The 18,241-nt window shown below is 43.1% G+C and overlaps 1 protein-coding gene across 26 annotated transcripts in view; it reads left to right on the forward strand.

Annotated features, from left to right (window-relative positions):
- The window catches only part of DAGLA (diacylglycerol lipase alpha), a 78,562-nt gene that overhangs the window by 48,520 nt on the left and 11,801 nt on the right, over positions 1–18,241 (forward strand). For all 26 annotated transcript variants that reach the window (XR_012675818.1, XM_075163493.1, XM_075163497.1 and 23 more), the window contains 9 exons: positions 223–361; positions 3,531–3,618; positions 7,974–8,108; positions 8,808–8,885; positions 10,168–10,292; positions 11,478–11,634; positions 11,959–12,042; positions 12,170–12,247; positions 16,360–16,440. Coding sequence is in view for 25 of the 26 variants with exons in the window: in XM_075163493.1 (XP_075019594.1) it covers positions 223–361; positions 3,531–3,618; positions 7,974–8,108; positions 8,808–8,885; positions 10,168–10,292; positions 11,478–11,634; positions 11,959–12,042; positions 12,170–12,247; positions 16,360–16,440 (965 nt within the window). In the remaining variant the exon portion in view is untranslated. The remainder of the gene's footprint in view (positions 1–222; positions 362–3,530; positions 3,619–7,973; positions 8,109–8,807; positions 8,886–10,167; positions 10,293–11,477; positions 11,635–11,958; positions 12,043–12,169; positions 12,248–16,359; positions 16,441–18,241) is intronic.

The following is an 18,241-nucleotide window of genomic DNA, read 5'->3' on the forward strand; positions in this document are numbered from 1 at the left end:
TTCTGCATGGGCAATCTCCTAAAACAGCTGGAAAACCTAGCTGTGGTTTAGAAGCCTCTCCAGAGGTTTTCCTTTTGCTGCAGCTGGCTGCAAGAATATTTGGGGTAAATTTCTCTGCTCTGCAACAATGGAGAGGTGGGTCTGATGTGTGGGGGGAAAAGCAGGAAGCGATGCTGCCAAGGCTTACGGGCAGAGCACCTGACTTCTCTTCTTTCTTTGCAGGAATGGTGGTGTGCAACTGGGTTGTGATCCTGAGCGTCTGCATCACTGTCCTGTGTGTCTTTGACCCGACAGGCCGGACCTTTGTCAAACTGCGCGCCACGAAGCGGAGACAGCGCAACCTGAGGACATACAACCTGCGGTAAAGCAGCATTTCTGGAAGGGTGCCCTGCTTTTTTTGGTTCTTGACATTCTCCTTGCCTTACTTCAGGGAGCATTCAGCTTCAGGTGTTGCTTCCCTTTGCTGGTGAGGGTGATTTTGGAAGAATTTTGGAAGTGCTGACCACAACAGCTTGTTTGTCCATCCTGTAGCAGTGTTTTGCCTGGTAAAAGTGAGGCAGTGCTTAGATTTTGCTTAGGTTGAGGCAGCATCTTCTTCCAAAGCCCCTTTCTTCCTTTACTTTTGTCTTCAAAATACGACCTTTTGGCCTGAGGTTTCTTGTATTTGGTCTTGGCCAAGAAGCAATTTCTTTTGTGTTGGCAGTCAGATCTTTTAATTAAGAATTGATTGCATCTTTGAGCTATCCAGATGGGGATATGAAAGCTTTTTTCACCAAGCAAGGCATTTTTCAGAAGTTTTTTTTCCAGTAGCCGGACAACACAAACAGGCTTTGTTTTCTTATGCAGTCTTGACATATGTAACTGTCAGCAAGGAATGTGGCTTTGTAGGACTTGAGGCCATTAGGTTTTGAATGCTAAAAAATGAGGCTTTTAAAAAATACTTGGCAAATTTTGCATTTCTCATTGGGAATGTATATTGAAGGGGTGTCTTGAATACATGCTCTTCCAATGTCTTGAAATGGGATCCTTCAGGTTGTCTTTTTGAGGAGAAAACAGACTTTTCTAAGGACGACACAGCAAGTTTTTTTTAAGGAGCCTGGTTTTTTTTTTTTTATTGCACAATGTGCAAGACGTTCTTCCTAACCTTTCCAATATGTTACTAACACTAGCCTTGAATATTTGGAGTTAGTGCCCTGTTAGCCTAACCTGTGCGATTGCTGCATTGTGATCAGGACATTCCCAGGGAGAGGGGGTGAGAAGCTATGATGATACTGTGGATCTAGTACCCCACACTACATCAAAGCTGTTTGGCTCAGTGCATTATTTTTCTGAAGGGAAAGAGAGTGCCACAGATTGTGAAGTTTTTTGCCAGAGAACTTAAAAGTAAATCAAAACAAACCCCAAAATGATCTCCCCTCTGAGGAGTTTTGAGATCCCAGACAACTGAGTGAAGGTATTTGTCCCTTGGGCCACAGCCAGGTTTTTCCCTCCAGGCCTGTAACATTTTTGGAGAGCTTGTGACTGCTGTTTGCAGATTTCCACTCTAGAAAGGGAGTGTTAACAGATGTTAACAAGCAAAATGCTGTGGGCTATAATGTGAAAGGGGAATATAAAATGTTACTATGTGTTCACTACTAAAGCAATTGTTTTCAAAGAATATAGTTTTAAATTCTCCACTCGCTTAAAGCAATCCTTTCCAAAGAATATATTATGAAATTCTCTGCCTGTTTCTGGATTGTGGTCCTTTAAGATGCTGAGGGCCAGCCATTCCTATTGAAATCCCTCTGTCTGCAGTGATACGTGCCTTCTGATGTACAGCAGTAATTTGACCTTTGTATTATACTTAACCTGAGCCGTATTTCCTCTGTCTTAACTCATGAAAAAACTTGATTTGCCACATTAAGGAGACATGTAACTTTGGCTTCCTTTTTGTGGTACTCTGCTGTAGCTATTGGACTCAGTTACGCAGTGGTTTTGCTTTACCAGTGGCATCGTGATGTGTGTGGGCTTTTGTGTTCTTGCAGAGCTAAGAAAATAAAACAACAAAACAAAAGACTCAGCTAATTGTGCTGAGCCTTTTCTAAGAAACTTGCTTTAGAGCTCATACTAAACATGTGGAAGTTCAGTGTTAGGAAGAAAGAATTTGGGAAAAGTTGGAATGAAAATAGCTCAGAGCGCACTTGCTTGTTCAACCCCCGCGGTGAAGTTGTGAAATTCTTTGCGTTGCTGCCCAAGTTCTTTGGCATTTGGTGGAGCAAACTGAGTACTGCCAGCTCTGTCTTAGGACACTCGTATTCCTGTTCCTCTTTTGGAGTCTTCCTTGGAGGTTATGGATAGTTGTTTTAAAACGCTCAGGCATGAGTTGATAGATTGCCCTGCGGGATCTGCTCCTTCTGTTGCAGGCAAATACCCCTTTACCAGCATCTTTTTCTTCCAGGTGCAACCCACTTTCTGTCCTTGGGCTCTTCCTGATGTGATCACCTGCCAGAAAATAGAAGTGGTGTTTTTTTTGATTGGTCTGACCTGTGTTGAGTTAGTCTGTGTTCACATTAAAAAAAAGACCCTACAAGAAAGGAGCTGTGGACTTTATGTAGGTAGCATGGCGCTCTGGCACAGAATCACACAGTCACCCACTTCAATGCCACTAAGCCTGACTTGATCTAAGGATTGTTTGCAGGTATGCCAGTCAAAAATAAGGGACTGTCACCCTGCAAAACGTAGTAACTAGGACAAGCTCTCAACAGTGAAGTGAACTCAGCTGTAGTTCATTTTAAATAGGGTTGTCCAAATAGCTAATTTTGAAGCTGAAATTGAAATGTCATATAAACTAAATGTGGGTTGAGCTAAACCTCCTGTATTCAGCCTTTTTTAACCTTTTCTAAATTGAAAGAGAACCTTTAGCTTGCTTTCCTTTTTTTTGATTAAAGTTATGCACCATACTTGAATAAAGAGTGCAAATTGTTTCAATTCTGTGACTGTATTATGTTTAATAAATATATTTTTTCAAATAAGCTATTTATTGGAAAAAAATTGCACAGCTCCTCTCGTACTAAGAGCTCAGAGTCTTTTGTACCATTCCCACCCCCTCACCCCAAGGCAGAGTTTTCCTACTGAGTGGTAGTACGCCCTAGCCCATGATGCAGCTGCCAAGTGACCAGTAGACCCTCTTTCCATCCGGAGCGCCAGGTGCTCTTGGACATCCTGCTTCCAGCAGATATCATAGAACAACAGTAGCTTCATTACGGCCATCCCATTCAGGCAGGACACCTTGTATATAAATATAGAGGCTTGGTCCTTGCCAGAACTGCTAGATTATGAATGACCTTCCTGTCATACAAAATGAGCCAAGTTGTTCATCTATATGTGGTCTCCTTGTCTCTGCAAGACCAGGATAAATATAAGAAAATGGTTTAGCACGCATTTTACCAGTGATAGCACAGGCTGCGTGACTTTGTATTGGATCCTGCTATTTGTTTGCAGTCATGTTCTCCTGCCTGTCCTCATGTGCATAGTCTACCCTTTATTTATAGACACCGCCTGGAAGAAGGGCAAGCCAGCAGCTGGACACGCAGACTCAAAGTTTTTCTCTGCTGCACGCGGACAAAAGACTCGCAGTCGGTAGGTACCAGATAGCTCCTGTCGGAGAGCAAGCTATGTGTATGGCTGATGATACGTGGGACTCAGCAGAGCGTAGCAGTGTGGGGTTCCTGCTGTCAAGCCTGGACGATATGTGTCTCGCTTAGCTGTGAGTGTTCTTTGGGATCTGGAGGCTCAAGGAGTCTAGTGAGCCTTGACAGTAGTGCATGCAAGGACTGGAAATGCCTTCCAAGAAGCAGCAAGCTGAGCTACCCTCAGAATGACCAGGCTTGAAATTTTGCTGCATGCTGGTTCCTTTTCCTTCCTTTCAGCCCAAGTAGCCTGAGTGAGCACTTGCATTTTTGTAGGAGGGTACCTGGGTATTCCATGAAGAAAGAGAAGCTGATGTTTCCCTCTAGATGCAGATGTAATATCGCTGAGTAGGGCAGTTGTCTTTTCAAAATGGCTAGTTTTAACCCTCTGGTTTTGAGTATTACGAGACACTCTCTGAAGGTAAAGTTAGTAGCACTGAAAAACAATGTTGTCAGCGTTAAACTCTTCTCCTGAAGTTGTTCTTTACCTTGCTGTTGCAGTGAACTGGGATAATAATTTTAAGTGGAGATATCAGTGGAAGGAATACATATTTTCACTATGTTTAGGTTCAACATTTGACAGCACTTTGTGGTCAGCTTCAGTTTCCCTTTATGAGCCAGTTGTCTTAGGCAGTTTCTCCTATTGTTTGCATCAGTCTCATACGCTTAAGAAGGAGAGAGACCTCTTGGAAAATGGGAAAATGTAAATCTGTCAGAATCAGCAAAAGAATACTTCTGGATTACTAACAGTCAAAAACTACTACTTAATCCATAGATTCACATGAAGATCATTGGTTGGGATTTTCCCTTGCTGTTACCTATCCAGCAGGGAAGGGTAAGGGGCTTGATACTGCTTCCCCAAAAGTTAGCAGTCCATTCTTACTGGAAGCAGTGGGAGGAGGTTTGTGCCTTAGGGTGATATTCACAGGACTCCTGAGGACCTGCTGGAGAGGTGAGTAGTAAGGTGGAAAATTTTGCTGATGACTTGTAATATTTAAGTTGGTCAGAATTATGAGTATTTGAGAACTCTTGAAAGACCAAGCAGAACCAGGGAATTGTTATCAAAGCTAGGAGAAAGTCATAAAGAAAGACGAGGTGAGGCGTGCACATCTGAAGAAACAATTTAAATTGCTTGCATACACTGGGCTCTGAATTAGTTACAACCTCTCAGGAAAAGAGCTAGGAGTTATCAAGGACACTTCAACAAAGACATCGGTGCACAGCAGTGGCCAAAAAAATCAGAAAAACGTTTAGCTTCAGTAGAAGGGCATAGAAAATGGCAGGGAAAACACCAAGGGACCGACCACATCAGTGATGGCCTCACTAAATATAGGCTGGTGTTTGGTCTCCTAAAAGATGCAGCAGAAAAAGGAGCATATTGGAGGGGATATGAACTTGTATAGGAAGAGAAATGAGACTGGGATTTTAACCTCAAAAGGGAAAGGTGTAATAAGATGAAGAGCTGTGTAAGAATAATGGAGAGTCAGGTGAAGGCTACCTGAACATTTGTTCATCACAGATGGCAACCAGTATGAATTAGATTAAAAGGGTTTGTTGGTAGGTGCTGTGTAGTTATCCACAGGGTGCAGTTTCCGAAGCGTGGATGGCTGCAGGGAATTGTCATAGCCTTTTTGCAGAAATCCAGCAACGTGTACGGGCACGCTGATCCTCCCAGTGGCACGCTCCTGCGGCACTGGATGAAATGCCACCATGTTCCCAGGGAATGTCCCAGCCCCAACCTGCTGTCCCGCTGAGAAGTCATAGCCCAGGAGCGCCAGCTCTCACAGATCATCTGCTAGAGCTGCTTAGGAAAATCCATCTGGAAAACTGAAACGAAACAATCTTTGTGTCATGGCAGCTCAAACAGCAGCATTTCCTTGGGAGTAATTTTCTGCTCCTCCGCTTGCCTGTCCTACCACAGCAGAGGCACCTTCCCTTCCCCCTGACAGCACAACCAGGTCGCCTTGCCCGGGTGTCCAGAGATGCCTGTCCTAAGGGCGCAGCATGTGTGCTGCAGCCTGGTTCGAGAGCCCAGGCAGGCATCTGAATGGCCTGGTTTCTGAACAACTCTATTTTATGCAGGAATGCAAAATATTTCACTTCACGTCAAGCTTTTTTTAACGAACTTTTCATTCTGCACTCTGTTTCTACTTTTTTTTTTAGTTCAGGATAAAAGCAGATGCCAGAATCTCTAAATTCCTTCTGCCTATTGAGTTTGCATTTTACATTCAGCCTGAGCAATTTCCAGGCTCTGTTCTTTGCAGAAAAAAGCTCTGACTTTGTGTGTCCTGGCATGACAGCGTGTGGAATGAATGCGTATGTAATGGATCAGAAATGAATCCATTGCTGTCTCTCCCAGTCTTCATGGAAAAAATGTTCATTGTCCTCTGGGCTGGAAAATAGTTCTGCAGAGTGGACATGGCATTGGGGCAAGAATCTGTTCTTATGGGTCTGGAGTGAAGTCTGACGTGCTAAGTCTCCACCGGCTCTGCCAGCCCCAGAGCCTGCAGGGTTTGTAGCAGAACACTACAGTCAATCCTATAACATAATATCAGGTGCTCCAGCAAAAACTCTTCCTTCGGAACAGAACATATATGTTGAACTTCCATTATGGCCTTTTACTTTGGTCAGAGTATTAAGGGGCGTTGCTGTCACTTTGGGTTAATGCGTCTTCATCATATTTTACTTTGAGGCTGTTTGTATTTCTTGTGTGCTTATAGGAACTGTGCTAAGATTTATGGGGTCAGTACTTCAAGGATACTGCAGTTGTAACGTTGGAGAGGTTAATGCCAGTCCGTTTGCTCTTCAAAGACACAGCTGGCATGGAAACCTGCACAGTTGGCACCTGAAGCCCCATTCTTAATGGTGATTTAACTTGCTTTTGTAGGCAAGTGAAAAATGATAGAAAGTAATCTTGCACTCCAGGAGTTTGTCAGAGATAAAAGAATGAAGGTCATTTCCTGCAAGACTGCTAGGGAGAGAAGGGATTTACTTTCTTGCCTGTCAAAGAAGAGAGATGGAGAGATCCTGTCCTGAAGACCAGCCTTCCTTCAAGGCTTTCTGCATGGCTTTAGGTGCTGAGTAAAGGATGCTGTGACAATACAGGCTAAAAGTTCACGATGAGGCTGTGACAGACCTTGGCGGGAAAGGTTTAGTGATGGCAGGAGTCAAAATACTGACCATTTGTGTACTACAGCACTTGCTCAGTCCTGCTTTTTGTTGATCCAACCTCTGGGTCACCCTTGTCCTTAAGCTTGCTGGTCTGAGCAGTTGCCAGATCAGCATTGTCTCACAGTTCAGCCCATCTCCAGCCTCCCAAACCATTCTCAGTTAAGGTCTTTTTTTTGTAGTACAGAGCAAAAGGGAAAATAACATTTCTCCTCAAAATACCTTTGTTTGTCACTCTGCTTCAGAGCCTTTGCTTGACCCTCTCAGGTCACTTCCACTTCTGTCCCTCCTGTGATGTCTTCCTTTTTTGGGTTTGGTCACCTTCTCTTTGGGGAACTCTGCATTTAATGACTCAGATCTTTTTCCAGGTTTTCCTTTTCAGGCCCTTTTGCTTGACTGTAGTCCAAGATAAACCTGCAAAAGCCTGGTAACTTGGTCAGCTCCTTCAGTACCAAGAGCTGCCATGTGTAACATGTGCTTGTTGTGATTAACTCTTTGAAATCACGTAGCAAAGAGCGTGATGGTGAACAGTTAGCAGTTAGAGACTGTTCAGTGGCAGAATTCAAAAGCTGTCACTTTGTGATGTACCTGGGATGGTGAGGTCTGGGTTAAGTATGGGCAAAATGATCCCAGGACAGAGTTACAGAATTGAAGAGGCTGTTAAATAGGACAAAATCAGTGCTTATTTTTCTTGAATAGCCTTTGTTCAAATTAAATTGCTTTTGAGGAGAAAGGATGACTCTGAGATGACACTGGATTGGGATTTGCTTGGTTCTCATCTTACTTCCTCTGTCTTATTTACAATGTAGAGATGAAAACATTTCCTTTCTCTCCCTTCATGTCTGCCTTGTCTGTTTTGATGTTGAGGTGGTCTGCTTGCCCACGCATAAACACCCAGCATAGTACAAATTCAGTCTCAGCTGAGGCCTCTGAGTGTGACTATGTAAAATAAATAAGAGAGATTAATATGGTTAGACCAGATATGGTGTTCCCTGAAGGAATCTCGTGGATGTGTTGGGGAGAGAGCTACAGAAATGAGGCCATTGCTGCCTCATTGGTTCTCATTCTGTGTCCTGTTTTGAGGCTCCCCACACCCGAAGTCCTCCTCCTAAACTCTTCTCTCCCTGGATTTTGCAGGACGCCTACTCGGAAATCGCCTACCTTTTCGCTGAGTTTTTCCGAGACCTTGACATCGTCCCATCTGACATCATTGCAGGCCTGGTTCTTCTGCGCCAACGGCAGCGGGCAAAGCGCAATGCTGTGCTGGATGAGGTGGGTGGAGGGTGCACATTGCTGTGCACGGAGGCAGTGGGCATCTCACCTGGCCTCTGACTTACCTGCTGCTCTTGTGGCTCACTGTGTGAGACCTGCATGACTGCCCACCTTGTTTCTGTCGTGTGATGGGCTATTGCTGGTCACTGAGCTGTAAAATAAAAATACTAACTTCTTTAGCAGCTTTTTCCAAGACTGCCAAAGGGCCCAACTGACACTGAGTCAAGCTTGTTAAACCTGTCGTCTTTTCTAGGCAGGTGATACATACAGAGTTAGCTCTTGACCCCAAATGGGCAACTGCCTTGAAGGAAGTGGCAGGTACTTGAAAGAGAATGGGAAGATTACTCCTCCTATACAGTGATGTGGAGACGACTCCAGCATCTGGGTGAAGCTGCAGGAGGAACTTTAGGGAAAAATTCCTAAATTCCCAAGCCATTACTGGCATTGAGATTTGTGGATTGTCAACCCAATAGAAAATCGTTTGTTTTCCCCCAGAGGTGGGGTTCAGACGGCAGTGATCGGATCAGGCAGAAATATGAACAGCAGAATTAGAACCAGTTGAAGAGAACCAGTTGAAGAGACTGGTTGGGATACTTGAAAGTATCTTGTCCCAGGTTACATAGCACTTTCTGTTTCTCAGGCGTAAATTTTGTCTTGGTGTCACAGAAAAGAATTTTTATGTATGTTTGTGACTTACAGGCAAACAATGACATTTTAGCTTTTCTGTCTGGGATGCCAGTGACCAGGAACACAAAGTATCTGGATCTGAAAAATGCGGTAAGTCACTGGACTGTGATCTTGCAAACTCACCATGCTTCCCCATGTAGCCTGTTTTCTTTTTCTCAGTGGCTTCTCTTATTCCTTTCTGCCCCTCTCTGGAATAATCAAAGAAATTAAAGATTAGTGCAACAGAATACATTAACAACATTTGCTCTTTGGAGGCTTTTTGTCTTCAGATCGCTTCTAAAGCATTCTTTGTCTCTGTCCTCCACTTTGTGGGAAGTGGTAGTATTTCCACTCGGAGGGGGGAAGGCAATGTGAGGTTTCTCCAAAGGTGCAAGTTGAGCGCTGCATCCAGGAGTGTCGTGCAGGGCTCCATATGGAAGTACCACCAGCAGAGCTCATGGAGCCCAGCAGGCAGGGCTCCGTCTTGAAAAGGACGGAGAGCTGCCTGGAGTGAGGTGGAGCCTTCCTCCCTGGGGCCGATTGTCAGCAGTTCTCAGGGTGGAAATGGCTGCAGTCTGTTCTGTTCTGTGTGAATTAAGCTTGGCTTTTCTTCTGGCACGCTGCTATTGCAACCCTTCACTGGGCAAACTGTATTCACTCCCCTTGATTAGATGATGTTGCTACAAGAGAGGCAAGACTGACCCGATCCCAGCATCTCTGATCAAGTGGTTCAGTGATTAACCTGCTTGCGGCTGTGCTGTGCTGCGTTGTGTTTAATACTAACATCCTGCTCGTGTTCAGCCTGTCTCTCCTTCTGAATAGGTGTGTGGGGAGAGATGTCAGCAGAGCTTATAGAAGACAGCACTGAGGCATGTGGCCCCAGACTGGCTTTATAGTCCTCTCTGGGCATCTTCCTTATGGCCTGTGACTATGTGAAAAGCAGTTATTTAAAGATCTCATCTTCTTGGGACTTACACTAGTTTATCTTCTCCTCAGCTAGGGTAGGGTGGGGCAAAACCCACAGAGGAAGACCCTCCTTTGCAGCAGGGTTTGATACTCAGAGGAGAATTTCTCTAGAACTAACTTCTAGTTCTGTCAAACAGCTAGCGGGGCCCCTCCATCAGGAAAATACATATAGCTCTCCATCAGGAAAATACATATAGCTATACTGAGCTGGTCTTGGGAGGGGGAGGATCTTGCCCAGCATAACCAGCTTGCTCTCCTGCAGTCACCTGGAAATGCTGACAGTGCTGTTCTGGTGGTGCTGAGGGAAAAGGCTGATGCTCAGAAAGAAGGGTGCACGTGTCTAACTACGACGGAAAAAGGGAAACAGTAGAAAAACTCACTATCTAAAAGAGAATAAGGCCTTTAGTGAGTCTCTTGTCTCTTTCAGCAAGAGATGCAGCGGTACAAAGAGGTGTGTTACTACATGCTGTTTGCCCTGGCTGCCTATGGCTGGCCCATATACCTGATGAGGAAGCCCACATGTGGACTCTGTCGCCTGGCCAGATCCTGCTCGTGAGTGGCCATCCTGTCTATCACTCTGCCTTCTCTTCTTCCCTTTTCCCTTCTGTTTCTCCCAGATTTAGAGTTCTCCTTTCTTTCATCAGTTTGCTCTCTTTATCACCCCTCTATTTATTCTTCCTCCTTTTCTCTTCTGCTTTTTTCCTCTTCCCTTCTCATGCTTTTTCTTTCCATCTCTCAGTAACTCTGTGTCTTCATACCCCAATGTCTTTCTCAGTCTCTTCCTTACAGTTGCTTATCTGCTTATCTTGTTAAATAAACCAGACTGTCCTATGCTCTACCCTCTCTGGAGCACTAAGGATCATGCCAGTCCTGTGCAGTTTGAACAGCCAGCAGAAAACTCATCTGGCTCAAGACTGCTTTCACACTGAGTCAAAATAGCCATTTTGCAGCTCAGAAATCAGATTTATCAGCAAGCCCAGATACGCAGGGAGCTGAAATTTGGGTCTTTATTAAAGCATTGGCAAGACTTGGCCAGAGTTTGTGCTGTGTTCTCTCTGACTAATTGTTTTTCTGCCATGCTGTATAGTGCTCACCTCATGGTAGCAGTGCTGTAGTTCAGTTCAGGATTGCATTGTTTTAAATGTTTGCTTTCAGCTGCTATAATGCTGTCATCAGATTCTCTTTGGGGTTGAGCTTTTTGCTCTTATATAGGCCACTTCTGTGGTGATATTATTAGGAGGAATATATTTCCTTTTGAGTACTTTTATTTGTGAAGTGTCTCTTAAGGGAAGGAAGGAAAAAAAATCTGTGCTTCTGTTTTTGTTCTGGAATTATTCTAGACCTGTTTTCTTTTTTGTTATAAATAGATCTAGATCTCAGTAAATGCTAGCTGCTTTATGTGTTGAAGCAGTGTAGGACTGTGCTATGAAGCATAGTATCATTTGAGAGATCCCAGCCCCACCATGCATTGATTCCTTGGGGACTGGTTGCACGGTAGCTCTCTCTGGTGCTCAGAAGGAAAACTACATCTGATCCCAGTGCCCCTTTTTGGTGCTGAAACACGAGTTGTGTGCTGTTTTCTGCAAGAGCTCCTACAAGTGAAGGAAATCGCTGCTGTTGAGATGAGGCCAGTATGGCATGCAGGGTCTGTCTTTCCCTTATTTCTTAGGCATTCCACTCTAAAGCCAGTCTCTTCCACGTTCCTCTTTTCCTCAAAGCTATTTTTTTCTTCTGCAGATGTTGCTGTCTCTGTCCTTCACGTCCCCGCTATGCACCTAGTGTCACCATTGAAGAGGATAATTGCTGTGGCTGCAATGCCATTGCCATCCGGCGCCACTTCTTGGATGAGAATATGACCTCAGTGGACATTGTTTACACATCTTGCCACGATGCAGTAAGGAGAATCTGCAACCCCCTTCATATTTGGGGCATGCTCCTAGGGCCCTTCCTAATGGGATTTACGTGCTTCCAGGTGTAGTGGTACAAAGAAGGAAACTTAAGCCTTTTTCTGACCCTAGAGCTTCCCATCCTATCTCTCCATCAAGAAATTCTGCCACTTGGACAGAAATATTTGCTACTGCCAAAAATCAGATCATTCAGAGGAGTGCTCACCCATAAGGCATAACCTGTCAGGCTGCTCTGCCTTCTTTTCCCTGAGCGAGAGAATAATTAAACAGGAATGTCTCACCTGATTGTTACAGTAGTGGATCTTTTCCAGGTTTATGAAACGCCTTTCTATGTGGCTGTGGACCATGATAAGAAGAAGGTGGTCATTAGTATCAGAGGAACTCTGTCTCCAAAAGTAAGTGCACTGTGCAGTGGCCTCACATACCCTTGGCCACCCTGGCAAACTTTCAGGAGAGTCTGAGACCTTCCTGACTCGCACGGTGTTTGACTTACCTGAAGCATGGTGACTGCGTTTCTTCCAGGATGCCCTGACCGACCTAACTGGGGATGCGGAGCGCCTTCCGGTTGAGGGTCACCATGGAACGTGGCTGGGACACAAGGTGTGTCAAAGAAAAGAAAACAAACCCAAAACAAAAAAACACACCCACTTCTTTTTCTGATGTTTTGACTTTTTAATTGTAGGCCAAAAAAAAAAGTGGTCTTAATTGCTTGAGGTGCTTTTAAGAAAGGTGTTACATAATTGCAGTGAAATGGCTTTGAGATGTTAAAATAAAATCCTTAGTTGTAACAGTTAAAATCACTGTCTGTAATTAAAAAAACCCATACAATTAGTAAAAACCAAACTGTAAAAGGCATCTGCAGAGACCTAGAACAAAATTATTTGAGTCATTCAAATTACTTTTTCTTCCAATGACCTTTTCAGAATTTGCTATCAAACTCTGAGAATGTGTTTAAAATTCTGTTGCAACAGGATAGGCATTGAACCTCTTAAAAGGATACTGGCAGGACTTGCATCTGTGTAATTAGGCTGATACTATGTGTCTGTGTTAGTGATCAGGACTGGGCTGACTAAACCAATTTACTATAGAGCTGACCTTTGCCCCAGTCCAGCAAAGTAATGACACACATGCTGAGTTTTAAGATTATCAGGAATTTGGCAGCCTCTCAAGATGCAGTGCCAGATTGGGAAAGAAAAATACAAACTGGAGGTTGTGCGTGTTGGAAGGAACGTAGCAGCTGCTGGAAATGCTGCTGCTCAGGGAGACAAGATGTTGCTGATCATCTGGTCAGGGTCGCTTCAGGGTGGGACATTGAGCTCCTAACTCCTTGGAGGCCATGAGCTGGGAGCTCCTGCTTCATTCATGATGTCCTGCCTGAATGCCAAACCTCTTCTCTGTGCTTTGATGCTCTGCTTTAGGAAGTAGAGCATTAGTGGCTGATAGGTAACTGCGTACTCAAATGCTTAGCTGGATATGGCTCTGATAAAGAAGCAGTTACCGAAAAAAGTGTTGTTTGGATGCCCTGTGGTCTCCAAGTCTCCAGACTGGGTCTTTCTGAAAACAATGTTGTGTACCTGCTGTTTGGCTAATGGATATTTCCTTTGTTTCCCCCAAAATGAGAAAATTAATCAACCTGGCAATTACATAGGACATGTTACGGAAAGATAGATAAATGAGGTAGTATTTTGTCACAAACTGATATTTAGCTTATGTGAATCTTCACTATTTGTGTAACGCTTCTGAAGCATTGTCTACAGTCAATGATAATGTCACTTGTTTTTGTACTAGTTCATTTAGCTCAAAATGACTTTGCTCAATCAGTGTGATTAACAGTTCATACAAAGAAAGAAAGGTAAAAGGAAACCAAAGGGAAGCAAGGGGAATTTGTTCTATTTTTAATGTGCAGAAAAGCTAGTAATAGATCCTTGCAGAAGTTGGCTTTTCTTTTGATCTTTGTGTGAAAATATTCATGTGCCAGTGACTTATATGAAACATTATCAGATTGTTCTCTTTGTTCTATATTGAGTTTTTATTTGGCCTTTGTGTTATTTCTTTTTTGATTGTTACTAGTACAGAAATATAGCTTTATCTTAAATTATTATCAATATTAATCTTCAGACAATAATGTACTGTTGACTCCTGAGGGAAACTAATGGAGATAATAGAATTTAAAAATGTCTGTCTTAATGCATTTTTAATGTCCAGAAGTCAACTTTAATACAAAAATAAATGAAGTGTCTTGCTAACACTTACATTTAATTATGGAGAAAAGTACTTGGCTGTTCTGGAGCTTCCTGTAAGTTGTTTGCTTTCTCTTATTTTTCTTGCTGATTCTGTCCTGCACACCCAGCAGGCTGGCATGGCCTATTATCTCCACCTGCAGAGCCCGCCTGTCACTGCTTCATGCAGTGTTGATCAGACATCCTACAAATTAAAACTCTTGATGTTTACATGAGCCTTCTTATCACTCCACCGGTACCACAGCTGAAAGTGTTTGATTGCTTCGGTTGCTGTGAATGCCACAGTTAAAATATATATTAGGTCTCTGAGCTATTTTGGGTCAAAAATTATAGCTGTAACTAAGGCTTATGGGTTAGCATGCCAAAAAAAAAGGGATTGTCACATTTCGGAGGGGAAATTAACTGCAAAAAAAAAATCTAGCTTCAATATTTTTGAAATAAAATCCACTGATTTTATAATAGTTAATTTAAAAATAATCGTAAGTCAAGGGTGTGAATCCATACTGAATTCTGTTGAACCAGTATAGAACAAAACTGCTAAAATGATGATGGTTATGGAGGTTTATTTCATGGTGTTGAGCTAGCCGGGATGGCAAGAAGTAGCTGCCAGAAGGAAGCCCTGAAAGCTTGGCCATGATAACAGCTCTCACCAGTTTGATAGAACGGTTAGTAATAGCAATAACTTTCAGGCTCTTTTTGCTACCAAATAGACCCCCTTTTTGGGTTTTCACACACACAATTCAAATATTGCAGAGTGGTTTCATGCCTTCAGACTGCAAAGCAATACAGGATATTTCCATTTCACTTTCCTTAGATCTCCAATCTGTTTGGTTATTTACATGTGAGGTTTGAAAATGAAGCCCAGATAGTTTTATTCCTTTGAAACTTATGAAACTATGTCCACTTTAATGGGAAGTCTAAATGTAACTTTGCAGTGATAAAAGTCTCATTCCATAATATTAAAATCACTGTCTATATTAGAATATACTGTAATTATCAAAAATATAGCTATAAGGCTGACTAACAGCCCATTAGTAATATCACCATGGATTTAGGTCATGCTTTTCAAAAATAGAATCCTAAATTCATCTTAGAAATTTATATAAGTAGTCTGACGTTCACTTCTCATTAGAGGTGGAAATGGAGACTTCTGAATGCAGCAGAAGCAGGCTAGCTGCTGAGAGATCTGAACACAGGCATGAAATACCATGGCATCTGCTTTTTGATAATGATGGTAGCATTACAGATGTCCCATTTACAGGCTCAGCAGAATCACCTGTGTTCCGCTCTTTCTCTTCAGTAGTCAAATTGGTTTTGATGGTGTGTTTGATATTGAGGACTTTGAAAATTCCACATTTGTTTGCTTTTTGAGAGGGCCATGAATGCTTTTACGTCTCTGAGATTAAACAGTGCTCAATAATGTTCACTTTGTACTTAAACTGTTTTCAGGTAGGGGTGTAATGGAAAATAGCAGAGGAGATGATTTTCCCTGGTTTTTGGCCAACCCAGGCAGTGTGAATTATTTGAGGTTTGTAATCACCAACTTAGAAGTAGCTGATTTCTGTTTACCCGTGTTCACCCTGGTCTACATCACTGTTTTTCAGCCTTTGTGGTTCAGGCTTGCTTACTACTGAATTAAACTGTAGGAAAGGCATAACCAAGAATTTATGCAACAGACCAAATTCTAGTTGCTTGTTTATCAACTGCATTTGTAATTATTACACAGAGGGAGAAACACTCTTCAGATGCAGCCATCAGCAGAGAGGATAAATGTTTAGAACCAGACTATCGGCTTGTTTCCCATCTTCCAGCAGTTCTTAGCTTCTAGTGAATAAAAACCTTTAATAATTTGAGATTAATGTCCTTTGACAGCTGAATCCCCTTAAGAGTTGCTGCCTTCTCCAGTCATCAATAACTCTTCTTATACAGATAGTGCTGCCACTTTTTCCCTCCAGTAGTGTCTTGGTGTTTGCATTATTTTCCCTGTGAACTTGTTAGGCTAGTTCATGCTTTTATTAACAGATTTAAATGGAAGAGTACAGTTTTGCAGTTAAGGCACTGATGTGCAGAAAATCAAAGTTTGTTTCTCCGTTCTACTGCAAGTCCCAGTGTCTGCTGAACTACGAGATACACAACCTTGTGTTTAAGTGGGTTGTTTTGTGTTGGTTGGTTTTTTCCTAGACTTTGCACCGTGAGCCCAGGAATAGGGCCTTTGAGTATTATCTTAATTTAAAAACTGTCATTACTTCTAAACAGCTTGTGGCTCCTGGTAATCAGTGAGCCAAGACGTGTGCCTGGTGAAGTCTATTCCTGAATGTGGGGTGGAGTCAGTATTCTTCCTCAACCCTGACGCATGCTGTGTGCACTCGAGAGCTTACACAGCATTCGGGGCAGTATGGTGGCTGCTAGGTGTTTAGATCAGGGCTGATATGCAACCATTTACATCCTGTTCTGTCTTCATGTTTCCCTCAGGGAATGGTCCTATCTGCCGAGTACATCAAGAAGAAATTGGAGCAAGAAATGGTGCTTTCCCAAGCTTTTGGACGAGACTTAGTGAGTATTAGTTTTCTTTTATCCTTGCAGGCTATACAGAAGATGAGATTTCCCTAAAACACTGGTTTTAGGGAAATCTCCATGTCCCTGAATCTGTTGTACTAATTTCTCAAATCTTCCTTCAATTCCTATCCCTCTGGATTGCCAGCCAGGCAACTAGTTACTCATTCCCCCAAGGCTTTTTTATTTTGAAACCACCAATACTGCAGAGCTCCTGATTATTTTTTTCTCAGGCAAAGCTAAGGCAGGAAGTCCCATTTGGTGGCAACGCAGGACAGGGAACATTAAAAACAAATCAACAGGAACTAAAATCCCATCTCTATGGAGATTCTCTTTGGAGACAGCAACGGGATGCCATGCTGACTGTCTGTGTGTGCACATTTCGTGTGATAGAGAGCTATTGGATAACCCAAGAGAGATGTTGGGATGCAGCTTACCTTAGTTTATATGTCAGTAATAGCACAGTCTGTCCCCGTTGGGGAGGGAACTTCTGAACTGCCTGCTTCCCTGCTGTCAGACAGCTGTCCCTTTCTCATGCCCAAAGAGTGCCTTGGCCTGAGCAGTACCCATGGGGAAATTAGCAGTACGTCAAGGGAGAAAGAAAAGAGGGATAAAAGCCTCGATGGTTCCCTCAAACTGGAGTGTCATACCAGTCAGCGCTGAAGTGTCTGCCTTGTGATGTTTGGTAGATGTAGGGAGAGGTACATAGGCATCTGACTTCTTTATGTGGTGCTTTATTCCTCTCTGCCCAGAAGGTGAAAATTGGTCTTGTTAAGTGAGCTGTTACTCATGAGGAATTTTTCCTGGTGTCCTATAGAGCTCAATTGCTGCCTGACTGGTAAGGATTCGGTGAGGTTCGAAGCTCTATACTTTGGTTGTCTCCTGTGTGTGATAATAAGTATCATATTCTGTTCTGTTTGAAGCTGGCTTTATGTATAGTGGATCCAGCTTCTAATTGATGAATAATAGTGTAACTAGCTGGACCTGACCCACGAGGATGGAGAGAGCTTGATTTATATGAGATGGAGCAACTGGCTTGTGTGTAGAAAATAAAATACTGTCTGAAGCTGAACTCTGAAGAATATCTGAAAAAGTGCTTTGGCCAGAACATAAATGCCATCCCAGGTCCTACCAAAGGTTCACCTAGCCCAGTACATTGTTTCTGACAGTTGCCAGCAACAGATATTCAGGGAAAAAGTATAACAAGCGAGATGTATAAAGTCTTAAATCTCCCCCAGCATTCACCTCGCTGACTGCAACAGGCACGATGGCAGCTCAGAGGTGGTCTTGAGAAGGAAAATGACACAAAGATAGATCTTTCATTCTTGTGGCCTCGTCTTGTATTCTATGTGTGTTTTCTCATCTTACACAGAAATCCAAGTATAGCCACCACTGTGGTGACCTGGGCCCGTGGAGAGTCGGATGCTGGATTCTCTCTCCCTATGTAAAGCCTACACGGCACTGGCAGAACTCTGCAGAAAAACAGGACAAACTTTTCAAACATTGTCTTAGTGAACTTGTGGCTTCTAAGCCATGCCTAGCACTCTAGCCTCTGAATAACAAGAACAGTATAAAACGTTGGAGAACAGTTTTGTCTCTGAATTACTTGAGCAGTGGCCAGCTGTTGAGAGCATCTAGACTTAGAAGACTGCTGTTCAAACTGCTAGTTAGGATTTTTGTTTTTCAGCCTGCACAACTGGTGGAATTAATGAAAGCAAGTAATTTGTAGAACCAAGGAGACCTCAAATGTGTGAGCTTGGACTCAGATATTATCAGAAGGCTGCCATATTTGAGGAGGAGC

This window comes from Calonectris borealis, chromosome 14 (assembly GCF_964195595.1).
Source record: "Calonectris borealis chromosome 14, bCalBor7.hap1.2, whole genome shotgun sequence".
In the NCBI taxonomy this organism is placed as follows: Eukaryota; Metazoa; Chordata; class Aves; order Procellariiformes; family Procellariidae; genus Calonectris; species Calonectris borealis.